This window comes from Mya arenaria, chromosome 3, assembly GCF_026914265.1.
Source record: "Mya arenaria isolate MELC-2E11 chromosome 3, ASM2691426v1".
Classification (NCBI taxonomy): domain Eukaryota; kingdom Metazoa; phylum Mollusca; class Bivalvia; order Myida; family Myidae; genus Mya; species Mya arenaria.
Genome location: NC_069124.1, coordinates 735,144 through 754,253, shown reverse-complemented (window position 1 = coordinate 754,253; position 19,110 = coordinate 735,144). Strand labels below are relative to the sequence as shown.

Sequence of the window (19,110 nt, the reverse complement as noted above, 5' to 3'; positions counted from 1 at the left end):
CAGTCTCCTGCGACCTCATCTGTAAAAAAGTGTTGTTCACCGCCTCGAATCGTAGAACCATATGTCATCTGCAGCCTCCTCTGAAAAAGGGTAAATTGGGCGGCTGCATATATGGCAACCAGCGTCTCCTCTGAAAAAGGGATTTCTGACGCTTGCGACCGTACGGCTAAAGGTCAGCTGCAGCCTCCTTCAGAAAAGTTCAATTGGACGGCTGTCACCGCAGGGCTATAGGTCACCTGCTGCTTTCACATGGAAAGGATTATGTAAAGCTTGAAATCGCAGGGTCACCTTCGACTTCAGTTGGAAGTGGGTTGCATGCTGCCTCGAACCGCCATTAGTGCAGCCTCCACTTGAATATGGCTTTTGACGCCTGCATCTGCAAAGTTATAGGCCATATGCAGCCTACTCTGGAAAAGTTTATTTTGACGTCGGCAACCGCAGGCCTTAGGGCTATCTGTGGCGTCAACTGGAAATGGACACTCGTAGGTATGCAATCGCAGGGTCTCTGGTCACCTACGACCTCAACTGGGAAAGGTAGATCGACGCAAAGAACAACAAGGCCACTGGTCACCAGAAGCATCCACTGGAAAAAGGTTGTTCGCCGCCTCGAACCGCAGGGCCGTAGGTCACCTGCGGCCTCCTTTGGAAAATGATTAATCGAAGCCGAAAACCGCGGGACCACTGGTCAGCTGCGATCTTATCTTTTTTTTTTTTTTGAGTGTGTTACCTTTTATTGTCACCGTACATTTATGATATGCGTGGTTCGGGGCACACCACAGGAACATACCTCACAAAACATTTCATAAATATAGGGAATTTTATACATACTTGTGTATTAAATTTTAGTTATATCAATAATGATACCATCTTAAACAAAACATCATCTATAATTTGAATTATTATATTACATCCTTGTCTTTTTATTTCTATTTCAGATGTTAAAACAAGTATGACATAACTAAAAGGGTGAACACACATCTAAGTATATATATATATATATATATATATATATATATATATATATATATATACATATACACATACATACACACACATTTATACATATATATACACATATACATATATATATACACATATACACACACACACACACACACACACACATACACATATATGCATATATCTATATATATAAACAAAGCAAAGAGGTGAAAAAGTAAAGAAAATATAAACACTATGTTCTTGTACAAAGTATATAAGTTTTTACTGTTTTTTAAAACGTATGTGGTCTAGATAAACAATTTTACAAATGACCAACTTTTAGGTTCTGTTTCATTAATATTTGATTTTTCATAAATATTCCAAGCAAATTTTAAACTACTCTTTAAACCAATAAAGGATGGTCTTATTTTTCTCCTTTTACAGAGATATATGTATTTTTTAATTTCATAACTAAGTATATTATATTTAATTGAATTTTTACAAGTGGTTCCCAACAAAAATGTCTGGCAATTTAATGGGAAAAAACATTTAGGGCTGATAAAAACTCTTTAACACATTTTTTTAAGGTTTGAATAATCTCACAATTCCAGAATATATGAATCAAGGTTTCCTCTTCAGACAAACAAAATGTACATAATCTATCATTAACAATATTCATTTTAAACAAAAGTGAGTTTGTAGCTAAAATCCTATGTATGATTCTTGTTTGAAACCATTGAATATATGTATCTCTTGTAATACTAAATACCAATCCATAGATCTTTTTCCAATTTACATCATGGAAAACAATGTCCCATTTAGCCTGACATGTTGGAGTATCCTTATTTTTTATCAATTCATTATAAACTTTTTTACTTCCTTTGGTTTCAAGCAAAATATCCTTGACATAACATGACATTGATGGGTTTTGAGTTCTATCATTATTACTAAATGTAATTTTACATGTTTTAATGTAGTTCTTAACAACTCTAATTAAACCTTCAAACAATATGAAATTTATATTTGTCCCTGTACAATTCTCTAAGTATCTCTTTGTTACAAATGTGCCTGTATCATCAACAATATCTTTAATAAAACGTATTCGTCTATTATAAAGACTTTTGACAAAAATACCTTTATTACCAATCTTCAAATGATGGTTGTAAAAACAAAGGTGTATCTAGTATATTCTCAACAGTATCAGTGGATAATTTATCAATGTAGCTATTAAATATGTTTAGTACATCAATCCAAAAATTATTTTTTAATTTCTTTATTATACTTTCAGCAAACAATTTTCCTGTATTAAATACTTTACAGACATCAAACAAGCGATCTAATCTTGACATTGTATGTTCACAACCTCAAACCACAGGGTTAGCAGTAAAGGTTTGTTTTTTTACGCATGTGAAGAATGAAACCGCACTGGTCACCGATGACATCAACTAAGAAAGGGTAGATCCTCACCGCAAAAAGCAGTGCCACTGGTCACATTTGGCCTCAACAGGAAAATGGTTGTTTGCCGTCATGAACCGCATGCTCATATTCATCTGCGGAAAAGTTTTTATACGCATACAACTGCAAAAGTGTAGGTCACCTGCAACCTCCACTGGAAAATGGCAATCGTGCACCTGAGTTATCCGGGTCACCGGTCACCTTTTACCGGAACCGGGAAAGGATGGATCGACGCAAGGATTCAAAGGGCCATAGGTCTCCTGAGGCCTCCACTAGAAAAGAATTATTTGCATTTAGTAAGCATTTTCGTCATATACTGTTTCTCTTGACAAGAATACCGGTGTTAACGTGTATATAACGGGCCACTGCATCTATGAGCCAGGTTTTTTGTTTGTAACTTATAATTTTCAACGAGAATTGGTCTTTGTTTACATTTTCGCCGGGCGAACACTCTTCACTTGTTTCATATTACAGTATAGGGTATTTTTTATTTTGTTTTAAATCTCATTTTTATGTTTATGGCAATGTATTATATTGATGATAATATACATGTTCAAGTATGTATAAAATATCATGTTGGCTATTTGAAATTATTTCTTGTGACTTTAATGAGCCTTTGTCATCAAGCCACTGTGGTAAATACTTGGATCGAAGCCTCAAACCACATAGCCATTAAACATTTGCGGACATTTGAAAATGATAGTATAACGTTTAGAACCATAGGGTTAGAGGTCATCTATCCATTTGAAAAGGGATATTTAAAACCTCGAGCTGCAGGACACACGTACGCCTGCGACTTCCACTGGTTAAGGGAACTGTTATTGGACACCTGCAACCGCATGGATAAATGTCACATATGAACATCCAATGGAAAAGAACAATCTTACGTCTGCGACCACAGGTACACTGATTGCCTGCGACCGCAACTGGAAAGACTTCCATGCTTCCTTTGTAGAAAGTAATTAAACGGCAGCTAAAAGAGTAAACGAACGCCTGCATCCACGGAGCTACTGTTCACGTGCGATCGAACTGAAAAAGATTGGTCCGACGACTCGGAAACGCTAATTCTTCAACGTCAGTAAGTGTAATGAAATTATATTCAGAAATCACAGGACCAAAGTTCTTGTTTTAGTATACAATACGCATTTTAATACTTATGACACTCATATTCAACTTCTTAGGCATTTCATGGCTTGTATAAACAGGTTTAAATAGATACTTCCCAGTTTGGATAACTGTGCCAAAGTTCAAATAGCTGTCGGCTTGAACACTGCTTATGTTCTTAATTTCGTAATAGATCTCCGTTGACGAAATGATTATGTAATGGATTCGCACAAGATGCTGTAAATTTGAGAGATCAACTGGTGATTTGACATCAAAACTGTCTGTTAGCCCATGTGTGTCATGATCTCATTTACCTCGATTAACCAATTTGCATGAACACCTGTATTAGTCCATTACAAACATCTTGGCACACAGTGTGTTGTGGCCCTTAAGCACGAGCCTGTTCCAGCGGCGTAGCATGTTGATCCATCGGTGGTAAGGGGTTGGACTCCGTCCTGTGTCGCCAGTAAGCGCGGGAACTGGGGTGAATCTATGTACACCGAGGTCGTATCTCATCGCGCAATTGTGGTCTTTGTCTGAGGGTTGGAACTGCTTGAATCCCCATACTAGGCTACATAAAACCACGACCGGTACAACACAAGAATTCTACAACTTTTCATATGGTTTGAAGCCAAGGTCTTTCAGGTTGTGCACTAGACCTCTACTGGGCCCTTATATGGAATTGATATATTTTGATATATTTTTCATTTTCTCAATATATATTGTTCTATGTTGTTAAACGGATATAAAAAAATAATAATAAAGAAATAATATTCCAAATATCTCCTTTTTTCACGACCGCGAGGAGCAGAGCGCTGAAATTGAGTAATTTATGAATTGTATGACTGAAATTAATAGATCTGTTTGTTGACCCTATTAAGGTAAGTTAATGAATGTATTACGAAGCAATGCCAAATAAATAACTTTATTATTATCTTTTTACCCCACCCTGTGGCGCAGCGCGCTGATATTTTAGGAATAAAACTTAAATTGCATAATTGCACGTAATCAAGTTGCTTGTAGGTTTATCTATTTGAAACTTACATGCTTAAAAATCATCCAAAATCAGAAAGCCGGAAACATTTTTGCTACGTTTGGTTTTTATACAACTAACGTTCGTGAAGACCTTGTCCTGCCTTGCTAAAATCAGCAAAAATCCACGTTATCAAGGTTAACGTTAACGAAACCAATCTATTCATTTGGGTTTTTTTAATCGTTAAATTGTGTTTTAAAAGTGTTATATTCTATTCGGATAACCATATATACTACTGGTATCCTTACTGCATCGCAAATAAATTGGCTCTAAAAAGCTTGGGTTACCGTTAAAGGTATCTTATTTCCAACTCTTTCAATAACACTTAGATTGCATTGATGTTAACATTCAAATACGAAAGTGCTTAACTAAGTATTGAAAATAGTTTTTGAACGTTTATAATTATGCTGTTGTAAATATTAAATCGGTTGTTATCTTCCAGTCGTTAATTGTGTTAATATGAACGGATATAAACACTCACGAGCGGTTGGTAAGTTTAACACACATACTTTAATAACTGATACATGCAAACTGTTCGAATAGTTTCTTTGTTGTGCTTGGTTATTATTAGACTTAAAACTGGACTATACGTTGCATACCTATAAATTACGTTGGTTATTTCATCACAGACAGTATACATGGGTCAGGACACCAACCTTCATGCATCTCAGCAGACTGAAAACCTTAGTCATGTGATGTTCATCTTCAGCTCTTTCAGAGCGGCTTTATATTCACGGCCTTCGTGGCCGGCGCCGACTGTGTCGATCATCTAGTCTTAATACGCCGGAAGTACTACCGAAATACCACGACGCTGTTCGCAGTGGTGCTCTCTGGATTTTTGCATCTGATCATAAGCGTGTACATGTTGACAATTGCCAAAAATTACATAAAAAAACGCGTAAAACAGGGGCCTCAGAGCGTCGGCTCGTGCATGGATTACTCGATGACGGCGGCGTTTGCAAACGGGATGGTGCTCGTGTTTATTGTGCATAATGTTTATGTTCAGAACTTTAAATGGTCGATGTCTTCGTGTCTAGCATACGCAGGCACACTTGGTTGCATCATCACAAGAAGTTTTTCCATTATCAAGATTGTGCCGCAAAATAGCCCACTTCCAGTTGAACAAAATTCGCTTGTGACGCTTGGGACGTATTGAAGTCAGCACTTTGACGTATTCTTGTCCGTGTGTCAGAAAAACGTTTGCGAGGAAAGAGGGGCTATTCCGGCGGAATATTTAGTGATAGCGTACCCGTCATGGTTACCGTGCTTGTTGCTCTTTACACGAAGAGGACAAAAAAACGGGTATGATAACTTGTATACATTATTTGAATTATTATTTTATTATTTATCTTGAATTAAAAATGTTGATAAGATCTATCGAATCTTACATCGTAGGCGTATACTCTCAGCTCGACATAACACTGCTTGAAAGAGACACAATGCAATCTACGCCATTTTAAAAATCAGAAATACAGGGACATGCCAACTTGTCGAACATTCAAAAGTAAAAGCCTTACTTAAGTGGTTATTTCTGCAACATAGTGACCGAAAGTGTTCTAATCTACATGTTCCCCCATTGTTGACACATAAATTTGATTAGACTGCCTGGATAAAAGTAGTTGTTAACATCCAAATACTATATACATTGGTCACATCTCTGAGTCTCCTAATTATCACACCATGTTAGGCTGACTCCGTCACGTATTGTTGGATCTCGAAATTCTTATAAATGTAACTGAATGTCTTTCTGATTTTTTCTTTGCAGAAGTCACCATCACAGAGCTAAAGATTCTCTCAAACAAGAAGTGAAACGTTTCAGTGTTTAACTGCAATTCGGGTTACTTCTGGGACATATTGCCAAGTTTATTACAGACAGTAATTTTCACTTTTATTTGCTCAGAATATATTGGAAAGGTCCTAATTCGATCACAATATTGGAATAATGAGGTAAAATCAAACGGCTATTGTGACTGTAAACATAAGAGGAAGCCCCTTATGCAGGTGTGATAAGCTGTAAATTTCTGTGGACAGGTTATTTAGAAAAGTGTTGTTTAAAAGTAAAGACACATTTCCTTGGAATGGGAAATCCATCGTTATGTTTCCATAAAACTGTGATACTATGCTCAAATATGTTTGTAGCACTTATTAGCACCTAAAGGTATAATATTGACGGAGTTAAAGACGAAATATTGTTGAATATTTACACTTGGTGTCATCTTCTTTCATTTTATTAAAATGTTACTTATGGCAAGAAACAACATGTTAAGATGGAACTTGGGACACAATTATGCTAAGTATGTCGGGAAGCTTATGCGTAGCCTAAAATGCATAAACTTGAGATCTTCAATGTGGACAGAAACACTTGCTGTGACGAGTTGTTAATGTTTAAACATGATATTTGTATGCAAAAGAAGTTGTTTATATATATTTAAATGGATAAAATGATATATAAGTCTCGTGATTAGATACTAAATAAGGCTGTGATAATTGAATAATATCCAAATGAAATAATGTTAAAATGTCGATGTATTTTTTTATGTGTACATTGGCATTTGTAGTAAAGCATAATGTGACTGTATTTAGATAAACTTTCACTATTCGCAATCAGCACAACCAAAAGGTTTCATAACGACATTGCAATTTACCCGGTGAAATATGAACAGGAATAATAAAAGCAAAGCTCATGCGTTATTTCCTCAACTGGCAAAATACGCAACCACATCAACCATCTCGTTAGAACTTCACAGAGACGCATATCAAAACCATGCTTTGAAAACTCATTAAATGCCTTTATCAAATATACTTTGGAAAACAATAAAGACGTTTGCTTTATTAGTGGTATTATTATTTTTTTTATATTATGAAACAAATTCGTAGTTATGTCGCAGGTATGTTGATATGAATGAGTTACTCATAAATAACGCAAGAGTAACGCAAGCGTAACTTGAAACTTAAATGGAAATTTTCGCCCAAATTAGTTTCATTCCTACCATACTTTACTTCCTACTTCACTTGTGCTAACTTTGGTATTGACCTAGATAGGTAAATGTTAAATTTTGAAACATTTTTTTTCTACATATTCCGTTCTACAATCTTGTTTTCTTTCCCTACCTTATTAGACAAATGTGTAGAGATACATTAATATTTCGATTGCAGTTGTTAACAATAACTATTTAAGGTCTAGTGAAAAGAATGCATCTTAAATGTTATAAATATAAAAAAACAATTCTTAGTTCAATATTTATTTAAAAATAAAGTCGTTTCGAATAACGACACATCTGTTAATATACCCAATCCTGCGACTGTCTCAGCTCTCAATACTTCTACAAAAGAATTGGTCCTTTATTACTTACGAATTTAAATCCGAAAAAAAAAAATACTGAGGAAACTTTACAACAATAGTCCTTAATACCGATATGATCTAAAGAGGGTCTGTGTTTTGCTATTTTTTGCCTTCTTATCTTTGTAGTTTACACTGTATTTTTAAAACATATTAGTCAATTTATCAAGTAAATCAACAGGATAATTACGTACGAGTTACAACATAAAAATGTTTATTTCATATTTTCATAGCAAACATAGGAGTGGAAATATCAACTTGAGGAAGTATTGCTTAAATCAAGGGTAGTCATTTTCCCCTTGATGAAACCTAAAGTCATCCCTTTGGGCAAGTAAATATTGTCCAAATGCTGCCCAAAATAATAATTTAATATTTAAAAAAATCTTCTTTTCATACGTGTTCTTCAGCTTGAAGTTCAATGTTCGAACATTTGCTTTCGTGCGATTCAAATGACAGACGAAAACAACTGCTCAAACATGAATTCGTAGTTATATCTCATACCCACTTTATATATGGATAATTGGGTAGAGTTCCATTATATGTCCATAGATTGACATCTATCATCTGCTTTTGGTTAAAAATTACAATGACTGATGAAAGAAAACTCACCAAACTTGCATATATCTCGATGTTAACTGATCTACAAAATAACGCAGCGGAAATCGATTGGGCAATTAAAGTTAAAAAGTTGTTAGAATCTATCGAGTTTGCTGAAGTTTGGCTTAACCAGGGTGTTTTACACACCTTTCAGATGAGAACTTGAGACTGTTTCAACCAAGAATGGAATGAAATTTACGAGAATCATGAAAGACGTCAACATATATGCTTTTTGCAAATTTTGATTATCAGTCATATTTAGACATCACACAGTCCAATAAATTAACAACAGCATTAACACGACTAAGAGTAGCTTCACACAGATTAGAGATAGTAATGGGCAGATGGCAAACGCCCCACTCAATAACAAGAAATGAACGAGAATCCCAAATTTTGTAATACACTTGAAACTGAATACCACTTTCTATGAGAATGTCCATGATACAATGAATAAGACTTTTATACAATATGCGATATTTTGGACTCAATCCAAACATCGAAATATTCATCAAAAGTACAATGTGATTCATTATAAAAGTTGTTATACTGGAAATATTTATATAGTGTACATGTTTATATTATATGTATCTTACGGACTGTAAGCTTGTAGTTAATATAAGTTTTATTCTTCTTCTGCACAAGGCTCGATTTTAAGCTAGTTGTGGTGCATATCAATGTGATGTAGTACCAATAGCCCGTTGTGTTGCTCGTGTATTATATTCTAGCTCGTTAATTAAGTTTATTTTTAAATCAATTACCAAACTCAAGTCAAGTTTGCAAGTGTGTATTAATTCGATGCGCATTAAAATTCACAAATACTCGTAAGGTCGCAATGTAAAATGGTGTGTTTATTACAGGGCTAAGCAACTGATATAATTGATTAGGAAAATATGAAAAGTACATTTCAGTGTACGGAAGTTCACCCAGCTAAAATATGACTCCACTTGGTTGTGGAAGGTACCGAATTTAAAATCCCCGACGCCGTTATACCGTCTGCGTCATACCGACCGCATCATACCGAACGACGCTGAAAAAGTTCTTTATTGAGTGGCGTCAAGTTTTTATTGCTGAACAATTCCATCAGACACTTGTTTTCCGTGTATATATGCTTTAAACTCAATGAATCCATAAGAGATGGGATAACGCATCCAGATCGGTTTGTATATCATGCTGTTTATGGCAGCCGTTATCTAAATGTGACTGGACGTTGCGGTTACATATGGTGTTTAATGTCACTTTTAGTTGTGATGACACGTTTGTCAATTCATAAAGCAAACGAAACCTTTAATAGATTATTTTAAAAATAAAATAAACAAGAGCATCAACTGTCGCAAAATACTAGTGAACCAAGCTTTATGTCGGCCAAGTTTAGAGATGGAAACTGTAAATACAGTTTATTTTGCCAATTGGACTACTATAGTGACTATGAAGACGTTGATGGTTATCGAACCTGACTGAGATATTCTGCCAATAATACTATTGACTTAATACGGTGATGATTTGACAAAGGCTTCTATATCAATAAATCAACCAACATACTTGCCTCCAAAGTAAAACGTAGTAATTATTTTAACAATTTTCTTACATATTACACAAAGGTTAACAAATCCTTTATAGTTCAAAAAAGCATAATGCCATATCTAAGGATACTTGACTTACACACGGAATATGCCCAATTTGTGCCTGAATTTACGTTGAAATATAAAACAGTAATAAAGACAATCCGTTCCATAAAAGTATAATTTATCACCCCCCCCCCCAAGAATACGATCTTACACTATATTCAACAAGTATCTTCTATATCATAAGTCTAAAATAACTCAAAAGTAATATAATTGATAAGCAACAATATTTATGTAGCGTAATGCTGAATAAGATTCGATATTCAAAACATTTCTCGTCTCGCTGGTTCCTATGAAACAAAAATGTTAGAATTATTTATGCGAAAAGCTATGTCATATTGTTTACATTTCGCTTACAGTATCAAATTCCTTGTAATTTAAGCTCTATAATAACACTAACAAATGTCTTCTCGTTTAGTTCTTGAAGTTGTCTTCAACATTAAAAAAATAATTTTGTTTTACTTCAAACTTTAATATTCTATAGCTGATTCTGGTGACAATTGTATTATGTTTGCGCTGTTTCACATTGTTCGTGCTGCACTAAAAGCCCTGGTTGTTTTGTCACCGATTGCTGTGGTTCTACAAGCTGGTTTTGCCAAGTTAACTTATTTAACTAGTATTACCTTTTGATATTCACTAAAAAACGAAAACTATCAAATAATGCTTGTGATGATTTGTAAGACCGCTGTGTTTTCTTTATCCAACTAATTAATCGGATTTTAGCCAGTTCAAGTGTATCTGGTTAAGTTAAAGCTTCAGCAATAAGGGATCGGATCGTCTGCGGCGTCAAAGGTGACAATGCATTTGTTAAAGAAAATATCACATTTTGAGAGGGTTATTGGTTTATGAAGAATATCTGAATAATCTGACAATAATGTAAAAACAATGAAAGTAACTTCGTGTGACATGTATATAAATTGTGCCAACAAAAAGAAAGAAAAAGGCGATAATGAAATGCCATCAATTGGGACAAATCACGAGTTCATGAAGTGTCCGACATACGGTAAAAAATATCATGAAACGTTTCGTAACGACCACTTTGCAAAGAAATGTACAAATGAATAGGCCTTGAACCTCAAAACAACTCAGAAAACGTATAGTACATTCAGGGGAATTAGATTCGAGTGATGAGTTTTATGCCGATAGTATAAAAATACCTTCGAGTAAACCCATGCCTGCATATTGTGTGAAAAGACGCCAAAAAGCAACACTTAAGATTCAAAGAAATGTTATGACTAATGTTTCCAGGCAACCATTGATTTCTCAAAACTCAAACCCATTTTATTTTAACAATGAAAACGGTATGTCACGTTTGTCCTAAAACAATTCACTCACTTGCAAATTTGCAAGGAATCCTTGTTGCATCAGTCCGGACGACAGCATTTTTTTAATCAAGCTGAAAATATTTATATATTGTAACAGAATGGAATTCTTTTCTCAGAGTGCAGGTATTGGATTGAGTGAAAAGTATAACAAATATCAATTATTGTGCATTACTCAGAATTAAGCAAAATATCAATCTGAATTAGCATTCGCAATCTTAGATTTAGAGAGGGCATCGTAGATCACATCCTGGTACTTAGCATTATGCCAAAACGTACATATGTGAGTGACACTGGGGCTTAATGTAATGTGGTATTGATAAAAACATGTGAAAAGTCATTTGTAATGGGTTGATCATAACTCGATGCCTTAGGATATGTTGCTTTTTCCATACAGTTTGGCTCTCTTTCTATGTTAAATGTTTATTTCCTGTCCATTTTAGAAATAGGAAATATTTCGCAAATGCAATAAATAACGTACATAACGTTTTCTGAAATAGCGAGGCACACCGGAAACATATTCATTTTGTTAAATATGCTAAAAGTGATATCGGGGTACGATATTAATATTATGTTTGATAACGTTCACTGTTATATTAGGAGATAGTTAAATGTATGTTCTTTTCCCAACCTATGACAATAACAAAAATGCCATTTCCTCCCAATCGAACACATCCCTAAACTATTAAATAGAGTGTCTTCCCAAAATGCCCAAAAGTAAATCATTACAAACGTATACTGCTATTTACTTGTTGGCGACTTTGAGTTTACAACATGTATAATATAACAACATGGTTTAAAAATACCTTATTTCAAAACGAAAAATATAAAGTGCAACTCATATATTATTCTTTCAACTTGACGTGTTTAAACGGTTCATAAAGACAAAGTATGATCAAGCAGTTTCATGGAAATACTTAGTACACTTAAAGGCTGATTGAAATAATAATATATGTTAATCAAGACAAATAATTTATACATTATTATTTCACATAGTTATTAAAGATGTTAACAGGCAAAGAATTGAACTATTTAAATACAACAACAACAACAATAACTTTTAATGCATTCAGGCAATTATGCCTAAAGCATACAAATAGTTGACGAGCAAACAGGTAAAATTTAGCGAAAGGCATAATAATAAAATGTAGACAAAAAGATGAATGGTTGTAAATCAGTAGTAGTGAACTATTTTGCAATTAAAGGTAAATCTAGAATGCTTAAATAAAATCATTTTGTCATTAGCAAATTGCTCGAACAAAAATTTAAACAAGATATTTACCAAAGTCCGAATGTTTGTTTTACAGATTTTAGAAGGAGTAGTATTTATCCAATCGTGAATATCATTAGCTAATTCGTGTTTATGTATGTTCGTGTTTATTACTACAACTGGCCAACTTGCTTTGAATGAAAAGTATTATAAATTTTCGAATGACTTTTCAACCGTGGATATATAGTGAATTTTTTGAAGCAATGTATGGTAAGTTGTAATAATTCTTATGATATAATTCATATGTAAACTGTCCATCTGGTGAAATTGAATAATGATGTCATGTGTGTTAAGTTCTGAGGTTATTTGCATGGTATATATATTTTGCCATATTCATGGTTGTGTTAATGGTTTCTTCGCATATTAATTTTGCAAACTTGTGTATATTAGGCCATTGGCAATAGTATTATTTAAGAAATTGTTTACGTATATCCCGGAATTTTTGGAATACTAAAAGAAAATGGTATTCCGATTCTACTTGGTTTTGACTGCAGTTTGTACAAAGTCTCTGTGTTCTTGGTACATTGTTATATATCCCCGTTTCTATTTGTAGTGTGTGAGAACTGGTTCTAAATTTTGTTAAGGCTATTCTGTATTTTTTACATTTAATTCGGTCTAGATTCCAAGAGCAAAATTGTGTTTAAATAGACAGTATGTTTCAAGTTTTTCTTGAGTTGTTATTCTTGAGTACCATGATTGTTTATAATAATAATCTGTTATTCTTTGAATAATTCTGGAATGTTAATTTAAGTTCTCGTTTGGTTTACCTATATGTCATTCATTCCGCTTACTTGTAAAATACGTTTTATATGAAATGCCCAGTTGGCTTTATTTATCGATCTATTGTCCACTGTAATTTTAAGCATACTATACGAATTGAATAATATAGAGTTTTAGTCACTTTTAAGTAATTTCGACGAGTATTTATTCAGAATGATTTTCATTTGTATTTCCATTGGAAGTATCCCTAGATCTCCATTTAATGCGTCTATATTTGTCGATTTTTACACATAATAGTTTTCTGCAGTATTTGTTATGGATTAGTTTGATGTCTTTACGTTCGTGATATCCAATTATTTCATCGCCGTGGTTTAGTATGGGTGCGACTAATATGTTGAACAGTTTATTTTTTCTGAAATTGGTAAATTCGTTTGATTATAAATCATAAAAAGATTAAAACCCTAAGCTGCCAATTGATTCTGCTCCACCCAAGGAGATTTTCTTAAAGCGTAAGCAAAACGCCACACAATGAGATATGTTTACGCTCTTGGAGAGCGAGCATAAGTAAGTAACGGACTATTTAACTGCGTTTACTTTTAAGTTGTATCTGTACTATTTCTTCCATGTATTCTGATCGTTTATAAGATTAAATCGGTAAATCGTCGTTCTTTAGTTCTATGAAGGTTTTCTAATAATTTATACCGCGCAAATTGGTGTAAATTACGTTACTGTTAAAACATAACATAAAAAGCAACGATTTAATGGAAATAAAATGTTACACAGAGTGCTTATACAAATAAGGTCATGATATTTTGCTTGATGAAAGAGGTATTCTATATTCTAAATACGTATTAGACAATTTCATCAATAAATCCCTAAACTTTCTTATGGTTGTGCAGATAACACGAGTGTAATTTACGTTACTTTTAGCTATATTTTGCATAAAAACGATTGATGCTGGTAAACTATGAATACCCTTTACACAATAAATCACTTTAGTTATACACACCTTATAGTCTGGTTTTATTTCTAATTTGAACCAGTGATAAAACCTATGTAACCATGATTACGTTTCTTAGACAGAGATTTGAATATTATTATTAAGTTTCATGTATACAATGGGTAAAATCAAATAGAGTTGCAATCAATTAAATGTTCAAGCACAATAATATAAAAAAACATATGTATTTGTTCAACATAAATTGTAAAAAAGGTATATCAAATATATATTTTTAATTCTTTCTCAATACAGCGTGAAAATTCATTGCAGTTTACAAACATAAACATAAATTGATAAATAAGGGGGAACTACATTTTGTAAGATTTAAACTTGAGCTCATGGAACCGGCCAGGTAAGTATGGAAGAGTTCATTTACAACCTAATTGTGAACAAAACCGCCCTTTTCCTATGGTCAAGTTTCATAGTCCTTAGAAACTGCTGATAGGGTGCCTTTTAAAACCATGTGAGGATGTTGCACATATATTTGTCGGCAATGCAACACTTCAAAGCGTACCAATTCGGAAAGCTCGTTGGTTACCCTGATTTATTCAAGTTAGTTTAACTGCGCTAACATTCTTGATATCTGGTCCCGAAACAAGTACTCCTACAGACTGGATGGCCTTTATAGGCAACAATGACATACCAGTAACCAAAATGTCATGTTTACGTTTCGACCAGTGGAAAATTGACAACTTTGCAGAAAAGTTTTGAGACCCTGTTGTTTTAAGAGAAATATGTTATAATCTTACAAGTCTTAAAGGTGCCAATGTTGAAATATTTCACAAGAAGGCGTTGTTTTCATCCTAACACATTCAATGTTAGATCTTCAGATATCCTAGTGGTTAGAGCAGTGTATTTCAGGTTTTTTCATTCTGGAAATGAAATTGGTCAAAACAAAGGAGAAGATATTTGTTAGGTAATGTTAGCCAACATACCTTCACAAGGTGCGAGACAACAATTGCGCCTCTTTGAATCCTAGAAAAGGACTATTTAGAGGTTAATGATTGGTTGCTGCTAACCATTATGCGATAATCGCCCGAAGATAGGTTAGGGTTAGGGTTTCCGATATTTTCTATATTTGGGAAGGTAAGCTGTCATTTAGTTTCTGATGATGGCTTTATTTTTATTTTTTTGTGTATTTAATATAGAAATGTCTTTGTTTGTTTCGATTCCTTTATCCTATTCGTATTTTTGGGGGGTCTGTTTTGACTGATATTTTCGGATTTAATCTTGTTTTCAAATGAATTGGGATACAATTAACTAGTGTCAGATATTTTAAGAAATCGTTTTTATTTTTGTTGTATAAGCGTTTTATTTCTTCAAAACTGTAAAACTCATTTACCCTGTAGTCGTATATGTGTTCGAAGAATTGTATGCCTTTTTGATACCATTCTATAAAATACAGTGTATGACCGTTTTGTTTTATCTCTTTGTTATTCCAATTTATTGTTTACTTACATTTATTTTCGACTTCTCTTCATAAAATGTGGATTTTATTTTTAACCAGGATTTTAGTACATCATTTTAGAAAGATCCTTCTGGTGTTATATAATATATAACTGTTTGATCAAAGTCTGATTCTAGTAGATACTCATGACCGTAGTTTTTTTATATCATCTATAATTTGTTCAGTTGGATTAGCTAGTACAGTAAATGGATAAATGAGCTTAGGTAAAGCAAATGTTTTAATTACCATAACTTTTCCGGCTAGTGACCGTTTTCTGTGGATCCATTGTTTTAATACGTTTCTAAACTTTTGAAATTTTTTATCAATATTTCTTGTAATATTTGCCTTTTTATCATTTGTAAATATTATTCCTAAAGTGGTACCATAAGCAGGTGTCCATACAATTTTTATGGTATTACAAAATTGTATATTTGAGTTTTTTAATGATCCCTACCTCATAATGATTGATTAATTGGTGTTCAGGTTTAGGCCTGAGCATTTTGAGAACATTTCTAAGGTTTGTTAAAGTGTTTAAAAGGATTTTTTGTCACCATTATTGAAACATTTTGAATCATCGGCAAAAAAGGTTTTCTTTATAATTTTGGCATTAATTTTAATGATTTTTATGTCATAGTTTAGTGCAATATATTTAGATAATGTTTGAAAGCAAATTATAAACAATGTCGCCGAAAATGGGCAGCCCTGTCGAACGCCTTTTTCTAATCCAAATGACTGCGATATACGTCCATTATTATTTATCAGACTCTGAATGTTGTTGTAGAATAGGGTTACCCATTTTAAAATATCTGGTCCAAACTTCAATGATTTTATGCATTCAAAGATAAAACTGTGGTTTAAGCTGTCAAAAGCTTTAGCAAAGTCGGCAAAAAAATAAGAGTCCTGTTTTTTTTTGTTTTATTGTTAATATTCTATGATTTCAAAAATTACCCACCTATTATTCTCCTATATATCTACAATTAACAAACCCAGATTGTTTATGACATATAATTGATGGTAAAACTTTTTATATTCGACTGTTTATGGGTTTAGTTGCTACTTTATAATCTCCGTTTAGTTAAGTAATGGGTCTCCAATTAGTGAATTCATCAAGGTCCTTATTTAGTTTCGGTAAGAGTGTTATTAGCCCCTGTTTCTGAAGTTGTGACAATTGTCCTGTAATGAATGAGAAGTTAAGTGATTTAATAAGGTATTGTTATATATCTATCCAAAAGGTTTTATAAAATTCTGCAGGTAATCCATCAGAACACGTACTGTTATTGTTTTGTATATCTTTTAGGGCTAGTTCACATTCCTTGCTGGTCAAAAGGCCTTAACATGCATGTTTTTCATCTTCTTTAAGTGTTCTGTATAAGGTTTCATGTCGTATTTTTTTAATTTTATTATCTTCAGAGTATAATTTTGTATCATATCGCACTTTCTCGTTTAAGATTTTTTCTATACCTGTTTTTCTCTCATTTTTAACCTTTAGAGTATTTATTGATTTTCATTCAGCGCGTTTCTGCTCAAGGTTGGCAAAATATTTCGTGCACTTTTCGTTGTGTTCAACGTGAATTCATGTAGCTCTTAATATGATACCGTTTAGATGTGTTTGTGTTATTTCATCTAGTTTTTGTCTCTTATTGATGATAATTTCAGATATTTGATGAATTTCCTTTTTGTTATTCGTTTTGTTTCTAAAGTTTCTATTTCTTTTTTTAGTTTTGTATTTTTATCATTTTGAATCTTTTTAAGATGAGTTGTTAACTTAATTGTTTAATTCCTTATTGAACCCTTTATCAGTTCCCAAAGCGTTGCATTGCATTCGGTGTTATTACTAACCGTTTCATTGATGCTGGTTGTTATGCTGTTTTGATAAATTGGGTCTAATAGGAGTTATTTATTTTGAAATACCCCGGGCCTCGTTTTATCGTCGACGTGTTTAATCTAATTAATACTAGTGAGTGGTCTGTTTTTTAGACGGGTTTTATAGTGGTTTCTTCTTTAATGTTTATTAAGTCATCAGAAACTAAGAAGTAGTAAAGTCTACAGTGGATGTGAGGATTTGTGTTCGAGTGCCAAGTAAATTGTATTTTTTCGGGGTGTTTTAGTCTCCATGCATCGCTTAAATTTGAGGAGCTTCACATTTCAAATATATTTGCTCTGCATTTATAATGAGTTCCAGTTTTGCCGTTTTTCTAGTCTAAGTTTTCGTTTAAAACTGTGTTAAAGTCTCACCCTATAATAAATGTTTTGTCGTTAAGAATATAGTTTTCAAGCGGTAAGATCAGCTGTGGTTCATCTTTATTTGACCCATCTGTGTTTATCAATGAAAGTTCTGGGTCATGTTTTGTTATGTCAACAATAAAAAGTCTACCTTCCATCAATTCTGTTTCTGGTTTTATTTCAATTTTGTTTTTGGGGTTAAAAATAAAAGCAACAACCTTACTCTTTGAGTTGTTTCCGCTGAATATGCACCCAACCCCCATTCTGTTTTCCATTTTTTTGAATCTATTCCTTTTTACATTGTACTTCATGGAGCATACATATATCATAATGATTTGTTTTAAAGGGGCTGTACTCCGTACGATGAAATAGCGAAAAAGAAGGAAATGATCGAAAACTGACATAAACTTAGTATCGATGTGTACAATGCATTGAAACTTACTAACTGAAGTACCACATAGTTTACAATGAATTCATTTTTCGCAGTTTTTTCGTATTTTTTCCATCAAAATATATTACAAGGTATGTCTACCTAATAGAATTCATTCCTTATGCGTGATTGGCTGGTCGATGTTATCACGTAATATTACCAAGTAAGGTATATAGCTTAAGTATTCCAACCGTTACGGGTAAACCTTCGTAGCACAGTGGATACAACACTGGATTGCAATTTTGGCGACACCGTTTCAAAACCGGTCTCCGACTAGATTTATTTTACATTTTGGTATTATTGTTTTACAATTATGATATCAAAGAGGAACTCATTTTATTTAAAAATTGTCTTGAGATTCGTTACAAAAAAAACTTTTCTTGGTGCCAATTTGGTGTACAGACCCCTTAAGTCATTCAAACATGTGTTTCCATTTCTGATAATTGCCTAAACCACAAACATAAAGTGTTGCTATTTTCGTCTCCATGAACTAAAACATATCAAGTTCAAAATCATTGTAATAAGAAACCATAACCCATTATAAAATATGTAGATTGTATGTATCAGTGTTTTATCGTAAAACCATTAGATCCTTTATTATTTTT

The 19,110-nt window shown here is 33.3% G+C and overlaps 1 protein-coding gene across 1 annotated transcript; it reads left to right on the top strand.

Moving 5' to 3' along the window:
- Positions 1-356: 356 nt before the first annotated feature.
- LOC128227881 (uncharacterized) lies at positions 357-7,353 on the top strand. Its single transcript, XM_052938793.1, has 4 exons — positions 357-482; positions 5,223-5,683; positions 6,222-6,235; positions 6,354-7,353. The coding sequence occupies exons 1-4, from the start codon at positions 357-359 to the stop codon at positions 6,539-6,541; spliced, it is 789 nt and encodes a 262-aa protein (XP_052794753.1). The 3' UTR covers positions 6,542-7,353.
- The last annotated feature ends 11,757 nt before the right edge of the window (positions 7,354-19,110 follow it).

Coding starts and splice junctions, on each gene's coding strand:
- LOC128227881 (XM_052938793.1), top strand. CDS start 357: ATGGCTTTTGACGCCTGCATCTGCAAAGTTATAGGCCATATGCAGCCT. Junction 483..5,222: donor TCAACTGGAAATGGACACTC/GTAGGTATGCAA, acceptor TGAAAACCTTAG/TCATGTGATGTTCATCTTCA.